The sequence below is a fragment of the Neodiprion virginianus genome, chromosome 4 (genome assembly GCF_021901495.1).
Source record: "Neodiprion virginianus isolate iyNeoVirg1 chromosome 4, iyNeoVirg1.1, whole genome shotgun sequence".
NCBI classification, from domain to species: domain Eukaryota; kingdom Metazoa; phylum Arthropoda; class Insecta; order Hymenoptera; family Diprionidae; genus Neodiprion; species Neodiprion virginianus.
Genome location: NC_060880.1, coordinates 38,513,322 through 38,533,005, shown reverse-complemented (window position 1 = coordinate 38,533,005; position 19,684 = coordinate 38,513,322). Strand labels below are relative to the sequence as shown.

Sequence of the window (19,684 nt, the reverse complement as noted above, 5' to 3'; positions counted from 1 at the left end):
ATCGTGTATTTTGTCGTGACGAAACACACGTGACGCCAAAATTACCTTGAACAATTTAGGGACGGCTATCACGTTTCTCATTGATGTTAGATCAGGGAGTTCGGTTTTAGTGAACAAATTGAATCTACTCCAGAAGACCACTTTTCATCCTTATGTTGCATGCACCGTGAGGATGAGATGAAGCTGGTAACTTTACCGTAAACGATGAATGTTTGGGGGAAAATCGTTACTTTCTCAGTTTAGTAAATCGTGAGAAACAAAATATACTCATGTTTTGCAAAGCCAACTTCTCGAAAGTCATACAATCGTGTGCAACAATGATTCTACCTTAGTTTACGTTAACGTTAACTAACTTGAACCTCATTCTCCAAGACAATATTCGAAAAACGCTTTGATCCTTGGATCGATCCGATACAAGTGAGGTTATTCTTGGGACTTCTTCTTAGTCTTCCAACATTCTTACTTACATTTATCAGTTCCTGTATTCACACCCACGCGCACCACTTACGTGATGTTGTAGCAGACCATTCATTAACAGCAGACTTCATTGATGCCGGGTCGATGGACTCGCAAAGCTCGTCTATCCATTCGTCGATACCTGTTCTCATCGACTAAACAACCTCCTCTGGTAATTAGTGCTCATGGTGAACTAACCGCCAGTCGGATCATCGTCGTTGTTCCGTTCGCAGACTCACGCTAAAGAATATATCATGTATTGTGAAGTAGTCTGTTTCGAATGAGACATTGCAATACACTCCCGTATTACAATGTCATCCTTTCCTTCTGTTCATTCAACTTTTGGCTGGCAGGTGAAGAGGGAACGAGGAAGAGAGATGAAGAAATAGCCAAACCCATCACTACCGTCCAATCAATTGATTAGATTTCCGTCGACTTGCATCCGATGCAAGTCCTTTCTCTCTGCAACATATCTTCATGCTCTCTGAACCGAGAGCCATGCGGTCGGTTGGCTTGTTTTGAATTTATACCGGTTTCCGATGATTACAACACTCGGAATGACCGGCGACTATAAATTATATCACTCTTGATTCATTATCTATTTATTAAAGTGGAACAATCGCTTATCATTGATTGATGAGTCCTTTTGAGTCTCGTCCCAAGAATTCTTGGCTAGCTCTTCTTCTCCTTCTTCTTCTTCTTCTTTTTCTCCTCTTTTCTGAACGGTTCACCGTCCTTTTGTTCCGCCACTGCACAGGACGGATGGACGGCGCCACATTCTATCGTTGGTCACGGGTTAGTTAGGATGTGTATGCCGAGTATAGTTCAGGGATGTAGAGAACGAATCCACCGATGTTTTACAATGGCTTCTCAAGTCGAGTGTATCTCACTCTTTCATTCCTCCTCTTATTCTCCTGGCGTATCCACAACCGTTTTCTTACTTCTTGATTTTTTACACGGATGTAATTTCTTATTATTATTCTTTCTCGTTTTTTTTTTCTCGTCAACAGATCAACAAGCATTTGTGAATTATACCGTAATATTATTTTACATACGTATTATACCTTGTTTATATCCAACCAAGGTGAATTGTTTCGGTTTCAACTTATGTTATACTCTACTGTCCGATTAAAGACGATATTGTCGTCTCTGAGAAATTCAATCCGGTAAGGATTATGGTCCAGATTTTGAGAAATCATCGTTTGAGTCATGGTCTCAGTCAAAGAGTGATGAAATATTCTGATTTCTTGGTTGATTCGTTGAGAAACATGGTTCATTCGGTAAAAATCTGATGCATCTGAAGTTTCGATTGATGAAAATTTTCATTTGTTAATTTCGATGTTAGATTTCTCTCGATTTAGGCGAGTAAGTGAAACCTAATTAACCATTTGTGAATGCGCAATAATAAAATTATGGTTAAATATCGTATTGATTCGCAGTTTCCTCCCAAATTGGAAGAATTTTTAATCGAGCTTGAACGATCGGAACTTCAAGCGCATAAAATCTGACCATTTCCATAAACAGTTGAATAAATTCTAGTGAATTTATACGTACGATCGGAACATTGAGACCATTTTGAAAATTGATCGATAACCGTGAAGAGCTTCTCTTCACAGAAATTACCGTTATAGTTTGAGGTTGAATTGTTATCCCTAACATTGTTGGTCAAATCGTTGCCAAGATGGGAAAGTACGAATGAATCAGACTGCGGAGAAACTATACACACAGGTACATACATACATACACGCATACATACATGATGATTGATTTGTTCGCACCCGAAGTGCGCAAATTGCGAAACAATCGTGACGTACGTGGACACCATACGAGCCAATAGCGTAGCAGTATACAATGTACCATAGAAGTCGTAAATGGGCGACGGTGAAAGGATTAGACATCCTTCGCGAGATATTTTCTCTCTATTTCTCTTTCTCTCCCTGACGTTGTTCGCGAGTCATACTTGATACACGTGTACCTTACATATTTGCTCGATCAACCACGTCTTATGCTTCGGTAATTGAAGCCATCGCAGGTTTTGGCTCAAGGTGGTTTGATCCGTCATCCGTCCCGCATAGATATACATACACATACGCGTTCAAATATCCCTTGGCTATGATTGGCGAAATTTGACCTGAATATGCGAATAATGCAGCGAAGGAAAATAATGGGTTATTATACATATAATGATCGATAGTTGCAGTGCTGACGATTATCCATGATCCTATTAACGATATTTGCAATGTGAAAATGAATTCCCATTCACCCTCGTTTCCAATATTTGTTTATTCTTCACGAATTCGATGATACAGAATTTGGATTCAAATAATTGCAAAAGGGTTTCAAGATCTTTACGCGCAAACAATTGAATTGTTTCTTATTCCATGTAATTTTTTTTTTTTTAACTACATGCTCACGTGACCTGAACAAAGCAAGGGTGTAACAATAATAATAGAGGTAGATACCGGATGTTTTTACCGTCAATGAATAATTACTTTCAATTGTTATTGGTGGAAGTTCGGTCGCGAACGATTTACTGACGCGCTAACTTTCCTACGCGGGTAAAACACGACGCGTTACATTATCGCGTTCCTATTCATTGAGAGACGCGAGGCTGCTAATGAACGCTAACGAGTTCTTCCTTTGGGACTCGAACATCATTCTTTCATGTGCATCGGCCGGTGTTGTTTTTTTTTTTTTTTTTTTTTTACCCCTCTTGCGTAACGCGCACACGATTTTCACAGAAAGAATGTCAAAACGTAGGTGAAAAAGTTTTGCGATAAAACACTGTCAAATTAACGCGCATTAACGACGATTTATACGATAAAGAGTGAAGAGTTTGAAAAAAACAAAAAAAATTATCCAACGTTCTCATTTCTTGTTAAATCTGTGTTTCAGAAAGAAGTCTGGAGGATCACGAAGATGTCCTCCGCGTTTACAGGGACATGGAATACTTCGCTCCGAACACCCCAAAGCGACTGGTATTCCGACAAGATTTCCGGAAGTACGAATTCTTCCACGATTCAAAGGTGAGAATTTAAAAAAAAAAAAAAAAAACAAAAAAAAAAGCCGGATCCTAGTTCTCCCCATTATTTCCCGTCACATTGCTTTTTCCATTCACGCTTATTTTCGTTCTGAACTCCTCTCGGTATTTACCGCTCTTTACCGACCGACTATATACCTTTTCTCGAACTTTGTTACCGACGTAGTTTGTATCTACCGTTGGTAAATCGCACTCCGAACGTCGGACGGTCATCAAAAGCTCTTCACTTACCTACCGTAGATATTCCACCGACTAATTGTCGGATCTAGAAATTCATACTCAAACGAACTGACTCGATAATATCCATATTAATCCATTGAGTCAGTCTCGTTTCAACTTTGCCGTTCAACTACCGATTGCGTTCGAGTAGCCAGTGCAGAATATCGACCATTACGGGAATGAAAAATTGTCAGGACAACGTTCATTCTTCAAAATTGATTTCCGCATTGCTTTCATTTTCCTTTCTTTTCTTCTACCTTTGATGTTTACTTTGCTTTTTTGGTTTGTAAATTACGTCATTGAGGTTTGTTTTCTTCTTTATTGCAAAATAAATAAAAATATTTAGGTACCTTGTCTCGTGAGTGATGTTGAATTTCGTACATTTGTTTTTTAATTCGTACTCGTTCGTTCGTTAAATTTATTGCACTGTAGTTAACAACGATCAATTCTTGAATTTACTGCTGATTCGGCAACAATAAAGATTATATTAAAGTCGGTATAAATTTCTTCCGTTTCTTCGAACGTGATGAATTTTCAAACAATCTTTATTACAATAATATACCCTGTTTAACTAACGCATCCCGTAACGCAGGAGAGTGAATAACGATGCAGAGAATATGATACACAAAGTGGAACACGAAACACGTTTTGTATGTAGAAAAATTTCACGGAATGCCGGTGTGTAATACACACACATATTTATTATACGTATACGTGCGTAAAGCGACGATAGCATCAGCAATTATAAATCGCTTTACGTTCTTACCGTGTACGATATTGAACCAATATTGAAGCCACGCTTTGAGATCGTTGGATTGCGATATGAGAGGATAGGATGGGATTTGATGGGTATCTGTGCACTGGGAATATATTATTACCTAGGCGAGGAGTTCGTTCCATCGATTTTCATATTATTAAATGTTGCGTACGCGATAGTGGATCCGCTATATCTTTCTGTGTGTCCATACAATTTACACGCGTACCAACCTACGCAATATACTCCATGCACGTGTCGAGACCCGATTCATCCAGCATTATACGTACCTACTGCTCTCTCGGTTTCGAATATGACTGTTCTCTCTGCCTGTATTATATCCTCCTCCTCCTCCTCCTCCTCCTCCTCCTCTCGTTGTCCGCGTGCTCTATGGTTTTCTATTACTACAATTCTCCGCACACATCGCTGAAATACAATTCTGAACATACCATAATCTTCGATTTGTCGTTTGGAAAATAATCTCACGCGTTGTGCATTGAAATGCTGCAACGCTTGCGTTGTTGTATAACAACGGATCGGTTTGTCGGATGCTCGTGAAAATTGTTTGATCGTGAATTTTAACTGTGCAGCTATTTTCCGTGGAGTTTAGAAATCTGTATCAAGTTTGAAGTTGTTTTATCACAAAAATTATTCGTAAGAAAATTGCGATCTCGAACGATCTTAAACATCGACTCAACTTTTAAGTTCGTATTGCATTTTTGTAAATTTATTTTGCGTTTTCGAAACAGACTACAGTATTACAGGTGTACAAAGAATTGATCAACATCCTCCCCCTCCCCCTATCGCAATGAAATAACTATCAGAATATTCGTCGATATACGATGAAAGAATGAAATCATCTAGTATTTTTTTTTTTTATTTTTTATTTTTTCATTTGTTTAATTGTATCGTCGTTGTTTGGTCAGCGAATTGCGAAGCGATGAAAACTGAATATACGTGTATCTAAGTCTGTCGTTAATTAAACATCGGATTAACCGAATCCCATTAATAAAGTAAAATCGATTCGATGATTATTTGCAGTCCGGCGAAGGATATGTAATTCATTTACGTCTTACTCAGTAAAGTTTGTATAGTCCAGGTACTCACGGATGCTTTGTTATATAAACAGTGCCCGCATCCGTTGCGAATTAATTACCCACACCCCTTCGATTATCTTCTCGTCTCTTCTCTTCTCTCCTCTCCTATTCACTCATGAATTACCTACGTCTTTGACAGATCCTAACAGGGATTCGGAGCTCATCTCAATATGGGATATTCCATGCCAGATCGAACAGGTTACTACCGCTAGTCGATTTTCAATTTCATTGAAACATTTTATTCCCCCCATTACAATAGCGTGTTTAAAATTGAAATTTTTATATTTTTAATCGTTTCACGCAGTAGCATTTTCAGTCTTAAATATCAAAAAATATTTTCAATTCGTTTCCCATCTTCTTTCGAAATCCTTCGAAAATTTCTCACATATATATATCATCTTTCGTTTCGTTTATTCTAAAATCGGTTTCGCGTTGGAATAATTTTTCACATCCTACTCGCGTTTCTAGAACCTTGCTCATTTTCAATCTCCACAAATCAATGTTTAATATTATTATTATTATTATTTAGTTTAAAACCGACAAAAAACTAAAAGTCAAACGTGAGATATCGACTTTGAATGAAACTCTCGACGAGTGAAATGAGGAAAAAAAATTGCAACGATAGAAATGATTTCACATAACGAAATCGACGTTGAACTCGATGAATCAATTTTTCAAAACTTTTTTTTTTTTTTTTTTTGAAGCAGATATTCGTAATTCGGCATTTGCGTTTCGTGAAACAATAACGAAATAGAAGCAATTGGGGGCTGCTTTAGTAAGTAACTTGAAAATTATGCAAACAAATCGAATATCGTTGGGTCAAAATTTGACAAAGTTGGCAGGGAATGCCCCGTATATAACAGCAGCGTTACGATCGAACAGGTAAAACAATGCAGGGCGATTCTCTCTCTCTCTCTCTCTCTCTCTCTCTCTCTCTCTCTCTCTCGGGATCCAAAACTCCGTAAGCTCGACTTGCGGGTGTGCACCTCGTGTCATACGAAGAATACAGCGTCTGCTGCATTTGATAGCTAAGAGAAACCTCGCGACGAGCCATTGTTCATCCCGTCTGTGTACGTGTATACACAACTGTCCAATAGATACCATACACCCACCTATCCACTTGTCCGTATCGTAATTATACCTGTGCAGTCTGTATCTTCGCCTCGATTTCATCGCTCGATCGGAAATTGGAATACACTGAGAGAGAAATTTTTATTTCCGGTTACCGGCTCGGTCCTTGAATATTTTCATTTTTTACCACGATCGACAAAATACGGTTCTAGGTAGAAAATGAAAATCAGTTTTTTTTTTTCTAACTGTTACCGGAAAGTCTGGGATCTGTTTTACCGAAGTTTTCTAGTTGCTGTAACGAATTAAAGTTTTCTCAGTGTATATCATGTAACGTATAACAGTGGTTGAGTGGGGGATATTCAAAGTCGTGTCTCGATGCAAAGTGCAAAGTTTGATGATAAAATGTTCCCAGGATCGTGATTATCGTCGGAAATCGCGCGTGTAATCTTTTTTTTTTTTTTTTTCTTCTCTTTTCAACAATTTATTGACAAGGAATGAATATCAAAGAGTCAGCGTAAGGTGCTTTAAATTAATTTAATCGATCGATAGGCAGACTCGATTATATCGTTCTTCTGATCAATCGATTAATCGAAGCTGCTGATCGATCGATTAATAGCACCGCGCTATTTCAAATCATTATATTTAAGTTAGTTACGTCGTGTTGCGAAGATGCATATTATTCGGGAATAATTGTTATTTCGCAACTTTACAATTGCCTGAAATTCGGCAAACCGTAATACAAGGTAAAACATCGTACGCGCATATTGCAAAAACATGACTTTTATCACAAATTATCCGAATCGAATATGCTTCACGACATTAAAGATGTTTCAACGTCAAAATACGTGAACCTGCAATTTTCGAATATTTCGATTTCCTTCGTTTTTCTCAATCACTTGACAAGTCTTGCAATCTAATCGTCAATCACAACCATGTAAATCTCAAAGTATGTGTCCTCTTCTTATACGCTCCTTTTGCAAATTTAGTTTTTACTCCTTTTTTTTCTTTTCTTTTTTTTTTTTTTTTTTTTTTTGCTTTCCTTTCATTTTTTTCTTCTTCGTATGCCATTCGTTTTTGTTACCCTTGTTTCGCCTCGGATACAAAAGAGATCGGGATAGGCTAGATTCTTGTTTTTACTAACGCGGCACTAGGAAGGAAGATATATAAGTAGGCCCGCAGTATTTCATACGCTGTTCTTTTTTCTTTTTACCCTTATTCCTTCTGTTTCGGGAGTGAAAGAGAAAAAGGAGGTAAAAAAATAAGAAGAAAAAAGAAAGAAACAAGAACGAACGAAATCCATACATACGCATGTGTATATTCTTATTTACCGTACTGCCACCAGATGTGTGATCTATAGATCAACGCGTTGTGTAATATTTCCTCCTTTTCACTCCCGAATCCTCGTAAGTAATTTTTCGTCCGTTTCGATTTTTTTTTTTTTCTTTTCCCTCCGTACGTTCGCAATACAATTTTCGCAATGATTCAATTATTAACCGTAACAAGAAGAAATGTCGATATTTGTAACAAATCGATGTAAATTAGCATTATGTTATTTCGTTCTTTTTGCTACTCTTTCAACAGATTACGTAATTTTACATTTTCATTTTCATTTTCATTTTTTTTTTTTTTTTTTTATTTTATTTTATTTTATTTTTTTTTTCGTTGCAGCAATTCTTCCCCGAAGAGATGGTTGACTACGAAAGTAGCGCATTCTTAGGACCATTTACGAACAAGTACGCGGTGATGCAGGTGAGTCGATAAGCATGGGAATAAATTGTATAACGCGTAGTTTTGCAAAAATTTTGAAGACGGCGCGAGGGGGGGGGGGGGGGGGGGAAAGCGAAGGCGGAAAAAGTAGAAAAATAAAAAAAAGTTCACCAATGGCTGTGTAAGAAACGTATCCGAAGATACGAGGAAGAGTTAAAAAAAAAAAAAAAAAATGCTGAAAAATTTACTCACCGCGTCACCTCGATGGATAATTAAAATCGGATCAAAAACATCACGATTTAATCACTTCCGAAACTTGTGATTTTAACTATCGTGAAATTTTTCTCTACAAATTTTATGACGCGTCGCACGATTTTTCTGAAATTAAATTCCACGACGCAGTTCGAATACAATAACGTTTTTTTTTTTTTTATCAATCTTCACTATCTGCTTCAACTGACCCAAATAAAATATTCCTGGAGATTTGTGATAGCATTTTTTTTTTTTTTTCTCTCTCGAATTTTTGATAATTTTTCTCTTCTCCTTACCTTCGATTCGGACGATTCATCCCTGATATAAAATTGTGTAAAACGTCAACAATGAATTTCTCGTTTTGTTGTTGTTGCTTTAGTCGATTTAAAAATTAGTCTTATTGTACGAATTTCAGAACATGATTACCACCGGCGAGAAGTGTCCCTCGATATTTAGTTCGGCCTGGATTCGAGATCCAAGTAAGAACGTATGGTCCAAGATTTACATGGTTCTTCGTGAAACCAAGCTTTACTGCTCGCCCAAGGTAAGGACTGCTTTTAATTATTTAAACTACGCGCTTGCTCGCTCGCATCGTTTCGTCCGTAAATTTTTGCCCACGCGGAACTTAATCTTTTCCTCTTTTTTCTTATCCTCCTTCTCTTATTATTCCTCTTTAATTTTAACCCTCGCCACATTTTTCAGACCATTAATTTTCTCCCATTCTACATGCGTTATGTATTTTATACGTTATATTATTAAACAACGGTACTTGTATTATGCATGATAATATTTTGTAAACTTTTTACATGTGTATTCGTTTGATCCTTTGTATTAATCTTTTACTAAGTTATTCACTCAGTTTTAATATCGTTTCGTTTTGTTTAGTTTCCTATCATTTTTTTTTTTTTTTCAACCTTTTGTTTTTTCACGTTTTAAATTTCTCTTACAAAAATTTCACCTGTAAGGAAAGTAGAAATTTTGAAATTTTTCTTCTTCTCTTTCTGCCTCTTCCTCCCTTTATTCGTTTTACTTAATTTTGTTTTCTCTTATTGAGAAGAAAATATGATGTAATTAAAGAAAAAAAAAAAAAAAAAAATGAAACGCGGAGGAACGGATAAAAAAGTGATAGAAAATGGAAAACTTTACCAGGTGTAAAGAAGTGCAAAATATACAGTAAATTTTTGTGAACATCTATGTTTTATTCGCATTCGCGTTGTATTTTTCTCACGTACGTCAAGAAGGTGAAAAATACCGAAGGACGGAAATAAAAATTGGACCTCTGTTAATTGTCGTTGCACTGTAAACTTTAGTGACGATCGTTTGTTGAAATTTCATGAATATCGATCTATTACACACAACTGTTGCACGAAACAACGACTCTTGTTTCTCTGCCGATTCTGTGAAAGACTTTCATCCCAGTTTTAGCTTTTATGTTTAGAAATATTCCCACGTGGCGGGATGTCAAAATAAAAGGTGGGGAAAAAAAAACAGCACGTAACAAACCTGCGACATTCCCTGCAGCAGCATATTTGTAAAATTTCATTGTATTTCATTGTGCATTTTGTTCATTTTCCTCCGAAGAAAAATAGCGTCAAGGCAGCTGCGAAGAGGTGAGAGAATGAAAAAGAAAATTATAGTTATAAAAATAAAAAGAAAAAAAAAAAAGAAAAAAAATCAGACCGTTAAGGCGTAACCGGTTGTGTGGATAACGTGAAGTTACGTAAGAGAGATAACGAGAGGAGGAAGAAGAAGAAGAAGAAGAAGGGCGGGCGGGAGGGAGGAGGACAACAACAACATTCTGCAACATTGTTAGAAAGGCAACAAACCCAATATATATCGGCTTTCTATATGCGTACGCGTGTTACGTTTTGCAGAGATGAATAGACGCTATTAGATGTTGTAAAATTTATTGTAACGATTGGCAGAACATCGTTTACATCCGCATGCATCTTTATTCGTGTAATTTGTTACGTTACGTAGAGGTATAAAGTGTTGCCTTACGGCCAGCTGCTGCCAATTAATATTGTAAGTACGCTGCAACATGTGGGTATATATATATATGTGTGTGTGTGTGTTTGTGTATGTAAACTATATCGCGATGAGAGTAAAAAAAGTAAAATTGTGAAAGAAAACTTTGAATAAAAAAGTGAAAATAAATACGAGAAACGTGTTCGCGTATTTTTTTTTTTTTGTTTTAAAGTTATCAATATTGTTTATTGTTGAAAGTTGTTTGAAATTGTCGACAAATGATTGTTTTTACAAATCGTTCGTTTGCGTTGAAACTTTGTTTTTTTTTTTTTTTTTTTTTCCGTATGTCTTATCGGTTTGACAGATTTGAAAAAAATTTTTGGCACAGAAACTGATCTCATATATATGTCGAAAATCGCGTATTGATAGCACTTCGTAGCAAAAATGAGCCGGGAGTTTGAGAAGATCGATAGAAATTAATTGAGTTTAAGATATTTTTCTCAAACAATTACCGATGTTTTTTGTTTTTTTTTTCCTTTCGGTGGGTACAAAATCGATCGGATCTTTTACGCTGCGATTTGAATCACGAGTGCCAGGCAATATATCTGGGAGTTGAATAATCCTATTAAAATTTGAGAGCTGGTGATCGATTCAACGGCTGGTTCTCTCCTCGAAAGACTCGGGAGAGAGAGAGAGAGAGAGAGAGAGAGAAAGAGAAATATCGAATGCACGAGGTGGCGACGTAGAATTGCTAGTTTGTGAATTAGACAGCAGCCAGGCAACTACGAGACATCCGTTCTTTGCAGCGATTCTTTGATTATTTATTTTCTTTTCATCTTTCGTTTTTTCCTTTCGTTCTTTTTTTTTTCTTTTTTTTTTCTATCTCCTTATTATCTTTCGCCGAACAACGGCCTTTCGAATTCCTTCACGAAACCGTCATCATAATCATCAGAATTGTAATGATCATTATGATCGCCGAATAGGAAATGTCAGATATAATTATACTCAATGGCTTTGGAAGAATCTTTGATCGGTGAAAGGTGCAACAGAACAGAGAGTCAATAAACGGTGTCTTCTGGCTATAAGCTTAATGTGAATTGTATTAATTATCATCATCGTTACCATCGTCTCATTCTCGTTTCAGATGTTCGTGATTTCGTGTTTTTTGTTTTTTTTTTTTTTTTTTTTTTTATCCATTTTAGTTTTTTTTTTTTCTTCTCCTTTTCTCCCCTATCCTTACGTATTTTACTCTGTATCGTCTCTCTCTGTTGGTCAAAATATCGCAGACTAGTTAATTATATGAAGCAGCGGCGGCAAACCAGCGTCTGGTTATGCAGGTTTCGTTATTTTTTACCTGCCTACATACCGGGACAATCTCTTGAAAGTTGAAAATCAACCGCGCATGCGCCAAGTAATTCAATCTCATTGGTCGGCGAAATCTTCACGCAGCGATATTTTTGTCTGCGACGCAGGCGTGCCAACCTACGCAAAATGTCTACGTTTGAATTTTCAAAGAGCGTAAGCTTTGAATCCCGAGCGTTCTTTGAAGAATCGACTTTCCGACCCGACAACAAATGCTTCCGAAACCTTTCAGAGTCGCTGCCTCGATTATTCGAGATTCTAACCTCGAAAATTCGTATCAACCGAATCGCCGGCAGAAAGAGTTCGACAGCTGAAACTCGGGTTGGCCAGCCGATAAAACTCGCGCATGCGCGGTTGATTTTCAAGTTTCAACAGACTGTCTCGGCGTACATCATTTTTAACCACACCTTACGTATTGTTTCACCAGACAATTTGTCGACTTTTTATTTTCACCTTTAATTTGGCATTTTAAATCGGTTTGTGCGCAGATACATCTAGTCAGCCGTGTGATACGACAATGGCGTCATATAGATTCTACGGCAGCGGTAAGTCAATTTTCTATTCACGTAGTATTATTCGATATTTAAATTTATCAACCCGCTTCATCTTTTCTTTCTCTCTCTCTCTCTCTCTCTCTCTCCATCTCCTTCCTTCCGTGATGCATCCGCATTTCTCGCTGATTCGTTAATCATCAATTATCGACAACGATTATTATATTGATATTAACAAGATCTGTCCGTATAATCAGCTCGTAAAACTTCGGCTTTCGGATCGTACGTTGATACAAGTTTATAAGTTTATTGATACGTAGGTGAATAAAAAAAAAAAAAAGAATAAATAAATGAGATAAAAATTAAGTGAGAAATACGAGATAAAAAACAAATTAACTGCCGCTTATTACAGTCCGTCTTTAACTTTATAATCCCGGTACATCATTTTCAAGTTTCGAATTTTATTACGCATATACTAAATTGACACGACAATTTTCTGCGCGCAATCGTTTAAAACTGAAAAATTGATTTATGCCCATCGCGATTAGGATCATTATTGAAAAAAATATGCTCGGTAAAACATTACTGTATATAGATGTTCGTATGAAATACAAGTTTGAAAAATAGAATCAATCATTTTCATTTAAGGTATCGTATCTTTGGTTTCTTTTTTTCGTTTCTAATTATCATCACCTCGAGATGTAGAGCGTATCTTTTTTTATCTGCCCTACTTTTTCTTCTTTTTGTTTGTTTTTTTTCTCATTCATTCCAAATCAAATTCAAATTCGATTAACGTCTCAGCCGCGTTCTTCTTTTCAAGCTTTTATTTTACAACGATTGTCGTGTATTTAGAGAGGTTCTTTTTTTTTTTCTTCGTTCAGTTTTACACGACGATCGACTGGCAGTTCTTAAATTTGAATACTGTCGCTACACGATCATGCACACAAGTTTCGCATGAAACACTTTGATTCTTTTAATTTTCGTTCTTTTTTTCTCATTGGTTTTTTTTTTTTTTTGTTTTTTGTTTTTCTTAGTTTTAATAGCACCTCCGAGGTATTGGTATTATTATATCAGTAAAAGATTTGATATTCCCGTCACGTTCGGTTGGTCATATGTATACCTAATAATTATATAGATCCGTATAACCGATCCTTTAATGTTTTATTAAATTTTTTTCTATTTTTAATTTGCTTCTTCACTCGTTCCGTTCTCTTTATTTGTCCCCTATGCGTTTCGATGCCGATCGTTAAATAAAATGTATGAATATATACAGGCATACAATACCTGTGGAGGAAGAGGATGATTATTATATGTGAAATCGTACAATTGGCTATCAAGTCGAACGACGATATGAAAATCACGCGAAGCAATCATTCGGGGATTTTTAGTGATTATTAATATCTTTTTTTTCTTTTTTTTTTTTTTGCAATAACAATTCGCACGTGCCAAGTCGGTACACAACGAGTGGGAAACCACAGAGCAATAACGCGTGTCTAAGATTGACGCAGCAAAGAGCGGGGAAAAAAGAACTTAAAAAAAAAACGCACAAATACCGCGTTGTAAACCTGAAAAGTGTGAGTCAAGTTCGATGGTTCAAGTATGCAACCATCATCTCTGCATAGCTTTTAAACGAGGCGTTGCATTAGTCGTCTATCATATTTTGTAGACCTTACACTGAGAGAAATTTTTAGTTCCGGTTACCGCTCAGTCCTTAACTATTTTCATCTTTTACCACAATCGAAAAATATAGTTCTAGGTAGAAAATGAAAATTAGTTTTCTGGCTGTTACCGGAAAGTCTAGTATCCGTTGCTATTCTTTCTCGTTACGATCACTGTTGCTATATTTTCTTGTACATGTTGCGAAAATTTAATGCTCGTGCAACGATAAATTGACGTTAAAGCCTTGTTTAACTAAAAAAAGTAGAGTAAACCTCGGAAACTGATTTTACGTTGCAATAACCAAAAAAGGATCGACGATAGCGCAAAATGTTTACGCGTACGTCGTTTTTCGTAATTCCAACAATATTCAAACAGTTTTGTTTTTAACGATACCTGTTTTACCGAATTTTTCTAGTTACTGTAACAAATGAGATTTTTCTCAGTCTGTATACCTTGCAGTCTTACTCGAGGGAAACAATAAACCTAAATAAATTGCATGGTCTAAATATCCAAATAAAAGAGACGCAGATGAGAAAAGGTGAGAAAACATCTAAAAATTCTTGATTCAAAAAGGCCGATCGTTTTGGTGGCGTGCTGTCTTGACGATGCTTGAATAACGCGTGCATACCGTGTCTTGGTGGCCCCTCGGAACGGAGAGGAGGGCTTCCGGGTAATTAATATCGGTCTGACGCCCGAAAACATCCCATTACCAGCCAGTCTGCTCGCTGCCAAAACATCGTTAGTCTCGAATGACCCAGATTATATTATTACACAGCTACAGCTGAGGACAGGGACTGTTGTGTGTGCAACAGAATTTTCAACCTTTATCGCCTTCCAAATTCACACTACCGTTGTATCTACGCGTCGCAAGAGTGTTCGTAATTTTAATTGATTACTGGAAGAAGACCGTAATAAAAGGTGTATCCATGACGTTTGAATCACGGGAATGACTTCGAGTCACGTGCTTTGAGTCACGTGAACCGATGTCGAATCGTATTATATCGGCACAGTCAACGTGGTCATGTTAAGTTCATGGTCATTTTAAGTCATCTTCGGTTAATTGAGGGCATCGGCCAAGTGATGGGACGTCAAGTTTCTCGAGTTCATTTCGTTGCTGGTAGAGTAGTCGTTCAGGTCGAAAGTTTAACGCAGTCATTAACGATTGAATCATTCCAATGATTCAACGATGCTGAACTTACTTAACGTTAATGCAACGAAACTTTAGGGAAAAAATCATTGTTGCACAATTTTAGAACGACTTTTAAGGATTTGGCTTCCAAAAAATAGCAGTATGTGTTGTTTGTCATGTTTTACTAAAGTGCAAACTGAGGATTTTTTCTAAACGTGCATCGTTAAAGTAACGTTAACAACTTCACCCTCGTAAGATTCATTGGTAGTCATCGCGCACGTTAGGAACGGACGTTAAATTCTTTTGAAAAATTCATACTCGAACCTATCCCAACTACGTCTACGAACAACCTTGTTCGATTTCTATCCGAAAGTTCAATCACATATATTTCTCATTGTTATACAATGCGTGAGCGAAATCGGAAAGACATAGAAGACTGGGTAGTGCAAATGGGACGATTGCGTCCAAGTCGTTACCAAATTAAAGACCCGATCATGATCTGCGTTCTACTTGCTGATTATGAGGTTAAGTGTCTGCGTTTTTTTTTCTTTCATTCTCCTTTTTTTTTTTTTATTTCCGATTGTCTCGGAGGTGGCGAACAATGCGAAACGTGTGAAATACGACGAACAACCTCGTCGTCTCTTCTCGGAGCTGGGACGACGACGAAATTGCTTACGCTTCGCTGAGGTGGTTAAACCGCGAACGATGTTGTAATTATAATCCTAGTTGCGCCGCCGGCTAACGACTACTACCCACTTGCTTTGCTGAATTGCTATAACATAACCTAGCCTAACCCCGACAAGTACCATGATTGTTTTACCCGATATTAGCGTATGGTGGTACTACGTTCGTGGCGGCGTACGGGATTTTCTTATCTACACCATACGTGTACCTGCGTGTTACGTCCGATGTGCAGATACATCGTGATCGTTGTCTGTGCACGTCTATATTTTTAGCTCGTATCAAAGTGCGTCCAAAAGTCAGGCGCAGCTCTTTACGTTTGTCACGCCTCACGACCATACTCATATATTAATAATCACAGTTGTTGAGAATTAACGAGTTTTTCATATCTAATGCAATCGTTGGAAAGAATCGTTTCCCGTTACAGAATCAGATCAACGCGTTGGCTGGTCGCGGACTTTACATAATCATCGTTTGTTATAACTGGACCTGATTTAGACTGTAGACATAAATTTTCGAACAAGCCAAGGACGAAATACATGATCAATCAGTCATTGAAGCATTTGCCGAACGATATAATGATGCGTGCATGTGCACGTGAACCAAATCCGTCGATGTCGTTATTGGTCACGATGCAATTAGCCATTAGCTCCGCGTGCAACGGCGATACTTAAACGTCCATCTCACGTGTGTCGTTGGGCAATAACATATAGAGCGGTAAATCGGTATGGTTCCGTCCGATATTGACGAGTGCTATGAATAAAGCGAGGGTACCATCGCGCATAAGAATTAGTCCGAAAACAATTTGCGAAACTGTGTTCAGACTGACGTCAGGCGCTCGGAGTCAAACTCGTTTCCACAAGAACAAAGACTGTTCACTGGTTGGTCATTCCTAACGTGTTTTCGTTCGTTCCTTGAACTGTTCGTTGGAACAGCTAATTCGCATCTCTCCACAATGGATCCTGACGATGAGAAGAGTCTCGAGGGTTACTCTTCTCATGGTCCCGCAGGTTACTACTTCGCCAAGCATTCGCGATGTTGGGTTTCACGTGGACCCGGACGAATGGATGATGCTGGGCTGTTGGTGTCGGAGGATGAGAAGGAGACGGAGATGGAGGCGGTGGTGATGGTGATGCTGACTGACAGCTCCGCAGCAAACAACTATGAGTGATGATCCTCGCCCTCTTCCACATCGGCACCGCCACCCTTAATCTCGACTCTTCTTGTCGATGGAGCCTTACACTTGCCTCATCCAGCGTTCTCTCATACGTATACATGTACTCCTTGAATTTTCTCGGTTTTATACGTGCATGTATATATGTAGGTCGTCGGCGATGGAAAGGGGAGTCCCGTTGAGGAAGGCCCAGCCTTCTCTGGTTGGTCAGGAGGGCGCAGCCTCGGTTCCTACCTCAACGATTGGCCGAGTTTAGGGTCCTTTTTTTTATTTTTCTTTATCTAACCTCGCTTTATGATGCGAAAAATATTTTCCAGTCTACACCTATAGGATTATCAGATTTTATCGACCTCTCGCGGGAGGAATGGAGGGCCTGACGAAGGCGTGGCTCGATCACGCGCCGGGCACTAATTGTTTCGTAATTATTATAATACATTAACGGTTCTTATCCTGACAAACGCCACGAATCGCAATGATCTCAGATTCTATTTTTCTTTAACGCTAGCTTCTATTCGCGATCGATTTGTAGATCGCAGCATTATTTGATGACGATTTTTGCATACGGTTGGATTTCTTTACTTTTGTCGAATGTTCTCATTCATTGCACTGCGTGCTTGGGTTAATTATGGAAAAATGCAACGCTCGAGAGCTGCATTATGCATTAGCCTTGAATTGTTGGAAAATATTTGTCTTTTGTCACTAATGACGGATTCATGGGAAAAAATATATTTGTAGTACAATAGTTTTGTCGTTCTTGGAACGGGAAATTACTGGTGGAGGATCGACGTTATCGAAACCCAACTTCGTCTTGTACGTGTCGCTGCTGTACATGGAAAACTTGAAAGTAACTCTCGGTGTTTAAAAGTAAAAACGAAAACAGATTTGTATCTATCGAATTTTTATTCTTGGTATACACTGCCGGGTAAATAATGTTTGGGTATACCAGTCAAAATTTCTTGCCGTACTAAAAGTTGGATAACGGATTTGAAAATAAAGATGATGAAATTTCTCAAGCGTTGTTTTAAAGATGATAAGTTTATCTTTATTGAAGCTTTTTTTAGAAAATTCACTACGATTTTTTTTTTTTTTTGGCCTCGGCACTTTTGAACATAGCTGTTTTTTAGCTACTGAAAATTGACCCCGTAGCTTAGAATAATTTTTTCCTCGTTTTTTTTTCTGTGGTAAACTCAAAAAGAATATCAAAACCTAAATTTTAGTTTTTTAAAAAGTTTCGTACGATTCTTTTTCGCCCCAGTGTTGCATTTTTTCAATATTGCAGTTATTGGATTACGCCCTTTTTTTAAAACATGGATTTTTAAAGCTAAATATGCAATACTGGGGCGAAAAAAAATCGTACGAAACTTTCGTAAAAAAAACGAAAACGTAGTTATTCATATCCTTTTTAAGTTTACCGTAGAAAAAACAAAGGATAAAATTTTACCAAAGCTGTGAATTTGATTTTCGATCGTTGAAAAATAGCCGACAAGTGGGAGTGTTCAAAAGTACGTACCAAAAAATACGGGCCAAAAAATAAACTTTACATCGTTGAAAACTTTCTAAACAAGTCCCAACATCTAACTTTTCGTGCGGTAAGAAATTTCGACAAGTGTAGTCAAACTTTTGACGAGCAGTGTATTTGATCCGGGATTTCGACAGAGTGATGAAGGAACGTTATTGGATCTTACAATAACGATTTGTTTGATACAGTGATTTGAGGAATTACTGTATCGATCGAGATTCAAAGATACGAAATGAAAGCAATGCCGAAAACATTGACGATCCTGAGTCACGTTTAAGAAGAAGCTTGACGCAGCGACAAAGTTTGATTTAATGCTTAACGTTGAGAAGTGGCCAGAGAGGCTTTTTCCATTATCGAAATTCAGCGTCGGGTTGTACGAATGGACGCCGGGAACTCTGTGAAAATCAGTTGTTGACTGTGGCGAGTGGAGAATTCCGTGATCGCCCGAGAGAAGAGTGAACCTGGTAACGCGAGGTGGCTCAGGTTCGATCAGAGGAGTGCGGGATGCATCGGTAGGTTATCGGGAATGACAGGCTTTGGATGGCAGGTTCCGCCGAGGGTTCATCGAGCACGAAGCTCCGGGCACCGACGATGTTACCTGGTAACAAATGAAAATTAGGAAATTGAATTGAATCGAATTGAATCGAATTGAGTTTAGACCCGTGGGGGATGAGCTCGGCGAGTTGGAGAGGATTCCTACTCTCCTCTCTTCGACCCGGCTACCATCTATTCGCGTAATTACTCGTGACACGGGCTTGATATATAGTACATCCAATTTCAAACAACCCGGCTCTTAGTCTAATTGTCGTGAATGGAATAGACAGACCGCTATGTACCTGTAATATATTTCCCATGATTTCGTGCCTATGTCTGCGCTGCCGTAATTCTCTTCGTCCTTTTACACTGTAAGAAAAATTGGGTGCCGACTTGTGGAGACTGTAATTTAGCGTATGTCTAACACCGTCTAATGTCAAACCGATACTATTCGATGCCAATCCAAAACTGTCTGATGTCAAAGTGATACTATTCGATGTCAGTTCCATGCTATCCGGTATCAATTTAATACCGTCTGATGTCAAACCGATACTATTCGATGTCAATCCAA

At 37.9% G+C, this 19,684-nt stretch overlaps 1 protein-coding gene across 9 annotated transcripts in view; it reads left to right on the top strand.

Annotated features, from left to right (window-relative positions):
* The window catches only part of LOC124302140 (growth factor receptor-bound protein 14-like), a 304,566-nt gene that overhangs the window by 77,457 nt on the left and 207,425 nt on the right, over window positions 1–19,684 (top strand). For 8 of the 9 annotated variants that reach the window (XM_046757964.1, XM_046757963.1, XM_046757960.1 and 5 more), the window contains 4 exons: window positions 3,352–3,482; window positions 8,306–8,386; window positions 9,012–9,140; window positions 12,415–12,471. In XM_046757964.1, the coding sequence (XP_046613920.1) occupies window positions 3,352–3,482; window positions 8,306–8,386; window positions 9,012–9,140; window positions 12,415–12,471 (398 nt within the window). The remainder of the gene's footprint in view (window positions 1–3,351; window positions 3,483–8,305; window positions 8,387–9,011; window positions 9,141–12,414; window positions 12,472–19,684) is intronic. The other variant, XM_046757961.1, reaches the window with a different exon arrangement.